The sequence below is a fragment of the Rissa tridactyla genome, chromosome Z (genome assembly GCF_028500815.1).
Source record: "Rissa tridactyla isolate bRisTri1 chromosome Z, bRisTri1.patW.cur.20221130, whole genome shotgun sequence".
NCBI lineage: Eukaryota > Metazoa > Chordata > Aves > Charadriiformes > Laridae > Rissa > Rissa tridactyla.
In genome coordinates, this window is record NC_071497.1 from 43156542 (window position 1) to 43168571 (window position 12030).

The window sequence follows — 12030 nt, forward strand, 5'->3', positions numbered from 1 at the left end:
TTTTGAAAGCTTTAAACATTGTACACTAATACAGCTAAGGATTTAATGTTAATAGAGCGCTTTATTTTTTTGAGTCTTTGTACAAACGGGCTTTTTTGGGTTCAACATTACCATTATGGTGAGTATAAGGAAAATATGCTTCTGTAAATTTATAATTACTGGATGAAATAATGAGTCATTTAAGCATGGCAAACAATATTCTAGCAGCAAGAAAATAAAAATACTGAACTGCTCTGAGAAATACTAATTTTTATTTATGGGAATAGGCAAGGTTCCTCTTAAAGATGTGTAGTTAAGGCATGTGCCCCTAATACATATACATAATAAACTTGTACAAACAACATCCACTGCATTGTATAATCTTCTGGGCTCCCTGGCTCAAGAAGAACAGGGAACTGCTGGAGAGGGTGCAGCAAAGGGCTACCAAGATCATTAGGGGACTGGAACACCTCTCTTATGAAGAAGGGCTGAGGGATTTGGGTCTCTTCAGTCTGGAAAAAAGACCACTGAGCGGGAATCTTATCAACGCTTCTAAATACTTAAAGGGTGGGTGTCAGGAGGATGGGGCCAGGCTCTTTTCAGTGGTGCCCAGCAACAGGACAAGGGGTAACAGGCACAAACCTGAACATAGGAAGTTCCATCTAAACAACAGAAGAACTTCTTTACTTTTGAGGGTGGCAGAGCACTGGCACAGGCTGCCCAGGGAGGTGGTGGAGTCTCCGTCTCTGGAGACATTCCAAACCCGCCTGGACGCGTTCCTGTGCAACCTGCTCTGGGTGACCCTGCTCTGGCAGGCGGTTGGACTAGATCTCTAGAGGTCCCTTCCAGCCCTGGCCACTCTGTGACTCTGTGATTTAAAAAACTTGTTACCTGTTTGTTCTGCGTAACTCCACTGCCGCCTTGTGGCAACTGCAAATCTGTGCAACCTAATGCTTCCAAACCCCGTGTTTTTTTGATGAGATGTAGAGCTAAGCTTGAAAAGCGTGTGGATGCACGTTAAAGCGCTTGTTATGCATCCGTGAGTGTACATGAGTACAGATGCTTTCAGATTTTTTTTTCTCAAATCTTCCTCACTTTTAAAGAAAATAATCAATTGCTCCTTGATTTTCTTGTGTGATTTCCTGGACGCTGAGTCTGATTCACGTCTGCTGCTCAACATGTTTATGCGGGGTTTTGCCACTTCAGCCTGCACTACCATAGTCCACAAAAGACAACAGTCAGTAGAAGCAGTAGGGAAAAATACTTTTGGTTTCAAAAAGGCAGACTGAAAAGTTTTGGCAAGCTTACACTAATAATGGTATATGTATTATTGAAATAGTACATATAAAAAAAGAAAAGATAAAGCTGGAAAGAATGTCATGATTTAGCATTAGTTGAATACATACATTTGCATAACTGTTTATTGTTTGTTGTTTTTTTTCCCAAAGCTGTCATGTAAACAGTTATATTGAACTTTGATTCATGTTCTTGAAGTTAAATATGCACCTAGTGCTTTGCTGAATATGAATGAATTTTATGTACTAATAAAATACTGCCTGTGTTAGGTCTGCAGATTGGATTGTTGAAACAGTTTGAAACTGAATTAAATCAATTAATTATGCGGGGTATGTAGTACACTTAATTTGAGTAAAGTTACCTCAGTGAATTAGGAGATGTGATCACATGAAGAATTCTTTTGTATCCTGATACTTCCCCTCATGACTAACACTTGATTTTAGTGATTGAATCTGAAAAAGACGATTTTAATAAGTAGGAAATGGCAAACCTGTTGTCACTTGAACACACTATGTTTTGAAAACTCAAGATCATGAAATGTTTTCATTCTTGTTCTTTTAATTCAAATTGCAGCAAAGTTCTCTGATAACAGTTTGTAATTGCATGTTCTCCTCCCCCCTGCTTCCGTAAGTGAAATGAAAGAATCGCTGCATTTTCCAAATTGCTGTCCTGCAGGCACTCCCCAAGATCCTGAGTCAGACTGCCCCAGCATTCTGCATGGGCAGCTGCAGCTTTGTAGTTGAAAAGTCCAAGGAATCTACAGCACGAGTTGTTGTCTGGAGAGAGATAGGAGTACAAAGGAGCTACACAATGGAAAGCACGTTATGTGGATGTGACCAGGGCAAATACAAGGTAAGAAAATATATCAGTTAAACTGTTCTTGCTTTATAATTTCTTCCATTTGCATTGGTATCTTGTTCTATAGCTTTGCTTGCTTGCTTTAAACTTCTAAAACTCTTTTAAGATCTATGTACACTGTTACATAATTTATAATATTATAGGTTGCATAACAGTCTTCATCTGTCACTTAGCACCCTCCCCCCCCATATGTTATGCTTACTGGCTGTTTTAACAAGATTAATATTAATTATTGCTTGTAACACATATATATGCATGTAGTTAAAAAAAATAAGAACTATTCTTTCCATTAGATTATTAAAATTGTGTAGTAATAAATGCCAATACTACAATAAAAATTTCCTTTACACATGGCAGTTTTAGACTTCACCATGGCGGTTCATGGTTCTTACCAGATACTTGCTAGTGTGCCTTGCAGAATTTTCCTGTGTAGCTACAGAAATAGGCCTATAAATCAGCATACTTTCATATCAGGTTACTAGAACTACAAATTACATGTATCTGAACTCATCATAGTTGCTTAACTTCTTGACTTAAAACTTGCTTCCAATTTGTCTCCTTTGAAAGTGCTAATGGGACTGTATATTTGAAAACAAAAGGTGACCTTGTTGATAGTTTCTCACAAGTAGAAAACTTATTTTAAAGGAAATATTTATAGGGGAAAAAAGGATAACAACAACCTTAACATCTATCTGATCTCCGACTTCTGTCACTGGGTTAAATTTAGCTACAAATGGAAGCAAGTCTTTAAAATGAACATTCATGGAAGAAGTCACAGTTTCCTCCCTGAAAATAGTGTTTAGGAATGCTAATCAAGAAAATGCCCACAAGCCTCGAATAAGATGCTTGACAAAAAGAGGATCAGAAGGCCAGGATCAAGGGGGAGAGTTGGGCAGGAACAACAACGACAACAAAAAGTTGGTACAAGGTACATTTAATGTATGTTCCAACACCCATGCTTATCTCCCTAGACAGAAGACAGACAGATATTTTGGCAGGAATTTTAGTAGGTCTGTAACTAGTAAATGAATGAATTAATTTTGTCAGTTAACAGAAGCTTTCCTGTTATTGTCAGAATATTATTATTCCTCAGATGACATCATCATAGAGCTTTAAAAAAAATGAGAACTTATACAACTTGCTTATTTTGAAACTTCCAGAATATTCTTAAACAACCTTCATGGCTTTAGCAGTGTTGCTACAGGAAGTTCTTAAGAAGGTGAATTGAAGATGCTTTGTGGGCAAACTTTCAAGTTGCTTAACCTGCAAAGCCTTTCAGTAAGGGAGGAAGACAGCTGAATTATGTGGAAAAACCATTTAGTCAAAAAGGAAGAGCATTCTTCTAGGTAATATGAACTAGCTGATGAGATAAAATTGCTGTTCTGTCATTCATTTTATTTGGAATAAAACAATTTGTGAGGTCTTAGTCATTCTCTTGAAAACACAGGAAGATTCTTCATTTTTTTCTTCACTATGATAATGCTCAGACTTATTAAGAAAAGGTATGTAGAAGGCTAAGGTGACTAGACAGCACAAGAAAAGGGCAACATTTCTCCAATGAGAAGGTCAAAGAAATGAAAAAGCTCAGTCTTTTCTTTTCTTTTCTTTTCTTCTTTTTTGTAGCGGGAGTGGGGCCAGCAACTCTATGAATAAACTTGTAGTATAAATTAGATGTCATATTTCATAGTATGTTATTTCAAAACAGAGTGAGGAGTTAAACTGTAGAAATTCCCTCCTCTTCTACTTCCCACCGAAAGGACATGACAATTCTGATCTAAGGAACTGGACTGTGTATCGTGTAAAGGTCTGAAGCAAATTTCCAGTCTCCTTCTGGTTTGGCATCATCACTGAATTTTGTTCAAATCACAGAGAGGATTATTCAACAATTCTATTCTTTGTGGAAGAAATGCTGAGTCTTTGCCAAAGCTGGATATTATCAGAACATCAATTTTTCTTTTTTAATCCTTTTTATTTTACTCAGGCAATGGTGATGCTAGACTATTGCCAGCCAGGAAACTGTTGAAGAATTGAAGTTATCAGTTCTTACCAGAATTTAGGATCCCTGGTGACAGAGCTGTATCTCTTGAAGCAATCTTGTTTTAACTGCTTGTATGGGGCCTTTGTAATGTCTTGAGAATTAGTGCTGCAAATATTGCTCAGTGATCTGTGATTCAAGATACTGCAAAGCAACTCCTCAGTTTAAAAGATGTTCCAAGATCTACTATGGAGGACAATTAATATGTGAGACAAAAGAACAATTTCTTTAATAATTGAAACCACCTGAAAACTGAAATCAGTCCCTTTACCGATTGGAGATTAACAAGTTTGGGAGTATTGCTTAATTTTTAACTAGATCAAGAAGATTTTTTTATCTGGCAATGCATGTAAAGAGAAGACTTTAGGAGATAAACTTTCAGTCAACGAACTTTGTCAGTTACTGTGATTCTTCAGTCTCTAGGTTTTGAGTTCTCAAAAATGATTGCATCTTTGTAGCCTTTGCTGAATAAGACTGCAGAAGAACAAGATGATGTTTAACTGTCCAACTGACTTCTCCAAATCTTAGTATGGCTGTGTTCAATTTATTAAGTACCTATGGCAGGAATATTCTTCTCAGCTTGAGGTCACATTCTGATCACCGAGACACGCTATTTGTGTGAAGGTATTCTCGTGACGTGTTTAGTAAGGAGGACTTCAGTGAGCCATCTAAAATGTCACAGTCTAGAAGAAAGACAGTTGTATAAAACGTAAAGAAAAAAGAAAATCCGTGCATGTTTAAAAATAAAAAAGCAGCTACTTGAAGGTGGCTTGTGCTTAAAAGCAATGCTTGTAATACCTAAGGAACTTCAGTAGGCCACAGTTAAAGGTACTAGAACAACAGTTGAAGGTAATTAGAAGGTCAAGAAGAGGAGTGTAATTAAGGCTTCAGTGAAAATGAACTTCACCTCAGGTCCCTGAGTTAGGGCAACTGTTTATTGTTATTTCCTGAAACAGGCATTGGATCTCTTGTTTCATGAAATTAAGAGATTTGGCTGATGGAAGAATAATAATGGATTAAGAAATCTGGTATTTGGCAGCTCTGTGTTATTGCATTCTCCATTATGTTTTAAAGAAATGACAGAAGCAAATCTAGGATTTGGCATGGACTTTTAGCACAAGTATGTAGACCCTTCAGTATAGTAAGTTCAAATTTATTGTCCAGGCATTTCACAGATATCTACCTGCAATCTGATCCATTTAGGTCTGTCTTTAGTTATATCCTCTTCCTGCTATGCTGAAAATAGCAGCCTGGGAACATGCACACGCTGTTTTATCTTTCTAACAATTGTCTTTGCATCCTCTTTCATACTGTACTCTTGTCTTTTTTTGACTTACAGCCACTTCTATTATACTGTCTATAAGGAATCTTCCAACTAACGATAACTTCTTCAGCAACAGATGTAGACAATGATTGGAAAAGTTTCTGAACCTTCAAGTTGTGCACATTAGTAATCTGTGTAACAGTGAGATTACTGTTACACTTCTCCTTCCTCTTCTGCATACTTGTTGCCTCTTGTCCTTAATGTTATTTTAATCTCTTTGGGGCAGGGACTGTGTCTTCCTGTGATTAGCGTAGTGGAGCCCCAGCTATGATTGGGGTCTTCGAATGTTACTGACGTGCAAACAAATACAAAACAAAAACAAAAAAATTGGCCTCTGTGGATAAGGTACTGCACTGGGAGTGAGGAGAACTGATTTCTGTTCCCAGCGGGGTCAGTGACATGCTGTGAGACACTGTGCAAATCGCTTCAACCCTCTCTGCCTCCATTTCTCCATCAGTAAAGTGAGGATAATTCTTCCTTTATTAATAAAGTGCTTTGAAACCTCAGCACAAAAGCATTATAAAAGAGGTAAGTAGTATTACTATTAACAATAATTCTAAAATATCCAATTCTTGTTCACTGCTAACAGGTTTCTGTACCATTTGGCTGGAGGATGGCACTGTTTAGAATAGTGGATATAGCTTTATCTCTTGTTACTAAAAAGCACCTTGTTTGTGAAGACTACCGAGGGGAAATAAAAAAAAAAAAAAAAAAAGAAGTCACAAGAAAAATAAACTTTCCGTTTATTAAGTGTGCATATGTTCAAGACAGAATTACATGAAGAATGTGCAGACTGTACCATTTCTGGAGCAACATAACACTTGCTTTTAAACCTTGCATTTTAAAATACAGTGTCAAGTGAGGCAATATACACAAAGAGTGCGTGTGTTAGCTTTTTAGTAAAAAAAAAAGTTCCTCCTCCATTCTTTTTGCTTCATGTGTTTTCCTACTTGATGACTTAGCTTACCACCAGTTCCAGGTTCTTCTGCTTCCCTGCTTATTTTGTCAAAGCTCCTTTTTAACTACCCTTTACCGTAAGAGGCTTAGAAGATCCAAACTAAAATCCTTTTAAATTCTCCTAAGATACAGAAGTTGCAAAGGGGGAGATTGAGTTGGATTGTGACATTGAATTTGTTAGTGTATATACAGTCAGTACTAACCAATTCCATAAGCATTGAGGGTCACTCTGGAATATCACAGAATCACAGAACAGTAGGGGTTGGAAGGGACCTCTGGAGATCACCTAGTCCAACCCCCCTGCCAGAGCAGGGTCACCCAGAGCAGGTTGCACAGGAACGCGTCCAGGCGGGTTTGGAATGTCTGTAGAGACAGAGACTCCACCACCTCCCTGGGCAGCCTGTTCCAGTGCTCTGCCACCCTCAAACTAGAGAAGCTTTTCCTCATATTGGAATGGAATGTCGTTTCTTCCAGTTTCTGGCTGTTACCCCTTGTCCTGTTACCAGGCACCGCTGAAGAGTCTGGCCTCATCTTCTTGACGCCCATCCTTTAGGTACTTACAAGCATTGATAAAATCATAGACTCATAGAATGGTGTGGGTTGGAAGGGACCTTGAAGATCATCAAATCCCATCTCAGTCTTCTATTCTCCAGGCTAAACAGACCCAGGTCTCTCAGCCTTTCCTCATGAGAGAGATGATCCATTCTCTTGATCTCCCATAGCACTCCACTGGACTCTCTCCAGTAGTTCCTTGTATTTCTTGAACTGGTGGCCCAGAACTAGACACAGTACTCCAGATGGGGCCTCACCAGGGCAGAGTACAGGGGGAGGATGACCTCCCTTGACCTGCTGGCCATGCTGTTTTTAACGCACCCCAGGATACCATTGGTCTTCATGGCCACAAGGGCACATTGCTGGCTCAGGGACAACTTGTTGTCCACCAGGACTCTCAGGTCCTTTCCAGCAAGTCATCCCCTAACCTGTACAAGTGCATGGGGTTAACTGTCCCTAGGTGCCCTACACTTGCCCTTGTTGAACTTCTTTAGGTTCCTAGTCTCTAGACTGTCCAGGTGTCGCTGAATGGTGCCACAGCCTTGTGCTGTGTCAGCCACCCCACCCAGTTTTGTATCATCAGCAAACTTGCTGAGGGTACACTTTTCCCTCATCCAGGTCATCGATGAATATGTTGAACAAGGCTGGACCCAGTACTGACCCCTGGGGAGCACCACTAGTTACAGGCCTCCAACTAGACTGTGCCACTGATCACAAACTTCTGAGCTCTGCCATTCAGCCAGTTGTCAGTTCAGCTCACTGCCCACTCATCTAACCCACACTTTCTTAGCTATGAGGATGTTATGGGAGACAGTGTCAAAAGCCTTGCTGAAGTCAAGGTAAACAACAGGCACTGCTCTCCCCCGGCCAGTCATGCTATCACAGATGGCTGTCAGATTTGGTCAAGCATGATTTCCCCTTGGTGAATCTATGTTGACCGCTGCTGGTTACCTTCTTTTCCTCCACATGCTCAGAGGTGACATCCAGGATGAGCTGTTCCATCGCCTTTCCAGGAATGGAGGTGAGGCTGACTGGCCTGTAGTTTCCTGGGTCCTTCTTCTTGCCCATTTTGAAGACTGGCGTGACTTTGGCTTTCCTCCAGTCCTTAGGCACCTCTCCTGTTCTCCATGACCTTTCAAAGATGATGGAGAGAGGCATGGCAATAACATCTGCCAGGTCCCTCAGCACTCGTGGGTGCATCCCATCAGGGCCCATGGATTTGCAGGTATTGAGTTTGCCTAAAATGATCACTAACCCGATCCTCCTCAATTGAGGGGGGAGTCTTCCTTACTCCAGGCTCTCTCTCTTACCTCCAGGGTCTGGGGTTCCTGAGGGCTGGCCTTAGCGGTAGAGACTGAAGCAAAGAAGGCATTCAGTAACTCCGCCTTCTCTGCATCCTCCGTCACCAGGGTACACACCTCATTCAGCAGCGGGCCCACATTTTCCCTAGTCTTCCTTTTGCTACTGATGTACTTGAAGAAGCTGTTCTTATTGTCCTTGACCTCCTAAATACTCTTTTCAGAGGAAAGTGTCTTGGTATATCATTTGATTTAGAAAACAGCTATGGCTTTTGATACTTTGTTGGTTTTGATTACTAAATGTGTGAATAAATGCTTTCAGAATTAACACATGTAGCCTCTAACTTACAGGAGGAGAAGAGATTTTTGTGTCAATGAGTAACTCGTGGCCTTAAATAATCTTATTTAAGAACAGCAGTGAACTTGATCACAGCTACAGTATGAGTTCACTCATTTTCATTCTGATGGAACTTCTGTTGAAGAATTGTGTATTTGAAATACTAGTATTTTAAATTCCTTTTTATAAATTTTGTCTCAGGTTTTTAAAATAATTTATACATATAAACTTTACATGACCTGTGTCTCTCTTCCAATGCCACTGGGTTAAGTCCTGTTAATATTGATGTGCTAGAACTGTAGACTAGAAACCTTCAAAGAAATGTGGATGTGGCCAGAAATGTCTGTTCAGCCTTAGAGGAATCAAGTGGTTACGCTCTGAGTTTTCTCTGATACTCTACAGTTCTTATTTTTTCTGTCTTTAGATGAAGAAAGTGTATTAAATAAAATAACAAAATGTGTTTTAAATAGTAATTCTGCAGCATGTGTTGATCCATCTGCATGTACCTATTTCGTATTTTTAAATCTTGTTTTAAATTAGGGATTGCAGATAGGGACAAGAGAACTGGAGGAGATGGGAGCAAAGTTCTGTGTTGGCTTACTGCGTTTGAAAAGAATGGCCTCACCTTTGGAGTACAATCTACCTTCTAGTCTGTTGGACATTGAAAATGAGCTGATTGAATCAAGCTGTAAAGTGACAAGGTAGTGCCCGTTTATTATATTTACTTTTTTTTTTCAGGAAAAATTGAAGTTTCTCAAGTAACATAAAGATTCTCTCAAAAATGTTCTTCCACTCATGAAAAAAAATAAATTGATGTGTTGTGACCTGTTAGTGTAACTTTTAATCTAAGTATATTAGGGACCTGTTGTGTTAATTCAATTGCTTCAATTTCTGAGAAAACAATAAATACAGAGTTAGACTTTGTGTCACATTTTTTACTGGGATAAAAACTGGCAATTTTAATGTCATTGGGGAGTTGTTATATGCAGTAAAACTCAGTAGGTCTTAGGTTTCAATTGTCTCTTTGAGAGCATTTTTTTCTTTTTTTACTACTGTCTACAGTATTAAAAATACATTTAGACAGACTTAAATTATATGAGTTACAGCACTCTAAGAACTGCACATTTTTCTTTGGAACTTTTTTTTCTTTTTTCCCTTCGGTAGAGATATATATCAACATTTAAATAATCTAAAACGTGTGAAATAAGGTTTGGGTCACAAAAGAAATGTATTGTATCTGCTCAGTAGCTAGCTTATTAAGTTGACAATTCTTAAAGCTCTAGATAGGCTTGCAAAAGTATGCATGCTATTGCATATTTCCGTTCGCGTAATTCATCATTGAAGTATGCACACATACGCAGTAATCGGCGATGCACAGCAAGTAAGTGATTTCAAATGTGCAGACATCTCTTTCTGAAAAATCTGATTAGAGATTAAATAAAGCAGAGTCCCTACTTCAGAAAAGCATTAAATTTAGAAAAGAGTAAGATTTGCACACTATAATATGTTACCATTTGACATACTTAGAGCTGAAAATGTTTTTCTAGTGGCCTTGGCTGTTGCTCCAACTTAGCTGAAGTGACACTGTGGAAATTTGCAGAAAAAATGAAATTTATTATTGTTTGTGTGCAACTGAAACAAGGAGATGCTTAAGACTGAGACTTTGATTAGATGCTAGACTAAGTGTAGGTAGGATTAGATGCTACACTGAAGTGTTGGTAGGCTGACTGGGAGATGGTCGTATGGCAGATGCTGAAAAAAGCAGAAAGTACTCTACAACTCCTGGAATGGTATTAGCATGGTGTCTCCAGTGCAGGCGAAACACAGCATTTTAATCACTAAGAATGCTTTGGTGTTGTTTACTGTACTAATGTAACATTTATACCAAAATGATGGTAGCAGCGGAGAGCAGTGCTCAGCATTTGTAACGTTACTGTTCAGTGTATCACTCTAAATTTTCATTTAATGTTGTATGAATTTCTGTTAGCCTTGTTAGATGTAGTCTGAAAGTGTAAATGAATGAAGTGTAACTGTGAATGGTTTTGAACTCTTTTATCCCTTGCCTTGGTTGAAAAGTTGCCCATTAGAATGAATTAATGTAATTATCTGCTTTGCTCTAAAATGTCTCTTGCTTGTCCATTTGTGTAGCATAGTAGTTTAATGAGCAATACTACAGGGAGATTAGTACAGAAAATTTGCTCCACTGCTGTTATGCCAGGGGCAGAGATAGTTGATCATCAGGTAACTATGGAAAGCAGCTCTCTTGTCTTAAGCTTTTGGATTAAGAAAGCACTGATTCAGTGAGTTTTATCTCATGGACAGGGATCAGCCTAAGGAGAAAAAACCTGAATTGCTTACGTATTGTTTTATATACGTTGCTAGGGATTCTGGATATGTATCATCTGAAGGTAGTCTGTTTAGGATTCTTCTTAAATCAATGAGAAGCTTATACTGTGTGATAGACACTTCAGTTGTTCATTGGGATGGGATGTAGGTGTTGGCAAAAGAGACCAAAGCTTGAAAAGTGAAAAATGTTAACTGATAAGGGTGTGTGCAGATGCTTGAAAAAAATTATATAGTGTACCTCAAATAAATAAATATCTTCCTTGAAATAAAGCTGGGGTGTAAGGGGCAATGTTTTATACTGTAAAGCTCTTGAGAGAAATCACCAGATGGAATTCCACCTTTATGATAGAGGAAGTCTTACTACAGCAAATAAAATTAATTGTTTTGATTAGTTTTCCTCACAAGGCCTTTATCAAAATGAAAAGGAAAACTAGGAGATGGAAAAGGAGAAAAGCACACGACAGCTCCCTTCAAATACAAGAAGACAGGTGCAAAGAGCCTCTTCTCCCTAGGGCAGACAGGACCATGAGTAATGAACTTAAATTACAAGGAAAAGTCAGTCTAGACTTTAGGTAGAAATTCTATATGGCAAGCAAAAATGAAGTTTTGGAATAGTCATCTGGGGAAGGTGCAATCTCCACACAAGATTAAGACTAGTATAGACAGGCTTCAGTCTAGAATGGCAGTGGGAATAGCTGAATTAACCTTAATGCACAGAGGTGCACAAAGGGACTGTGGGAAACTTCTTCACTAAGTATCATACTTAATATAAATTACTTATTCATAAATTCTAAATAGTTAAAAGTCACTGTGTTCTCTTTTTTAAACCATTGCTTTACAGCATTCTCTCAAGCCATTTGCATGTAAGCAAGGAAGTGCCTATGAGGGACCATATAGGAAAAAACCCAGACCCTTTCTGGGAAATAAGCATGCTGGGGTGGGGGCCTCTTTGAAGTGCTTGCACATTAATGCATGCCGCATCGGGCATAAGTATGAGCAATTAGAAAGATCTGTATGCAGTTGCAGGGCTATGATATTGTTGCGATCA

At 38.8% G+C, this 12030-nt stretch overlaps 1 protein-coding gene across 10 annotated transcripts in view; it reads left to right on the plus strand.

Annotated features, from left to right (window-relative positions):
• The window catches only part of AGTPBP1 (ATP/GTP binding carboxypeptidase 1), a 106255-nt gene that overhangs the window by 47975 nt on the left and 46250 nt on the right, over positions 1–12030 (plus strand). For 6 of the 10 annotated variants that reach the window (XM_054186815.1, XM_054186811.1, XM_054186818.1 and 3 more), the window contains 2 exons: positions 1951–2127; positions 9177–9337. In XM_054186815.1, coding sequence (XP_054042790.1) covers positions 1951–2127; positions 9177–9337 — 338 coding nt within the window. The other 4 variants (XR_008463934.1, XM_054186817.1, XR_008463935.1 and 1 more) reach the window with 3 other exon arrangements.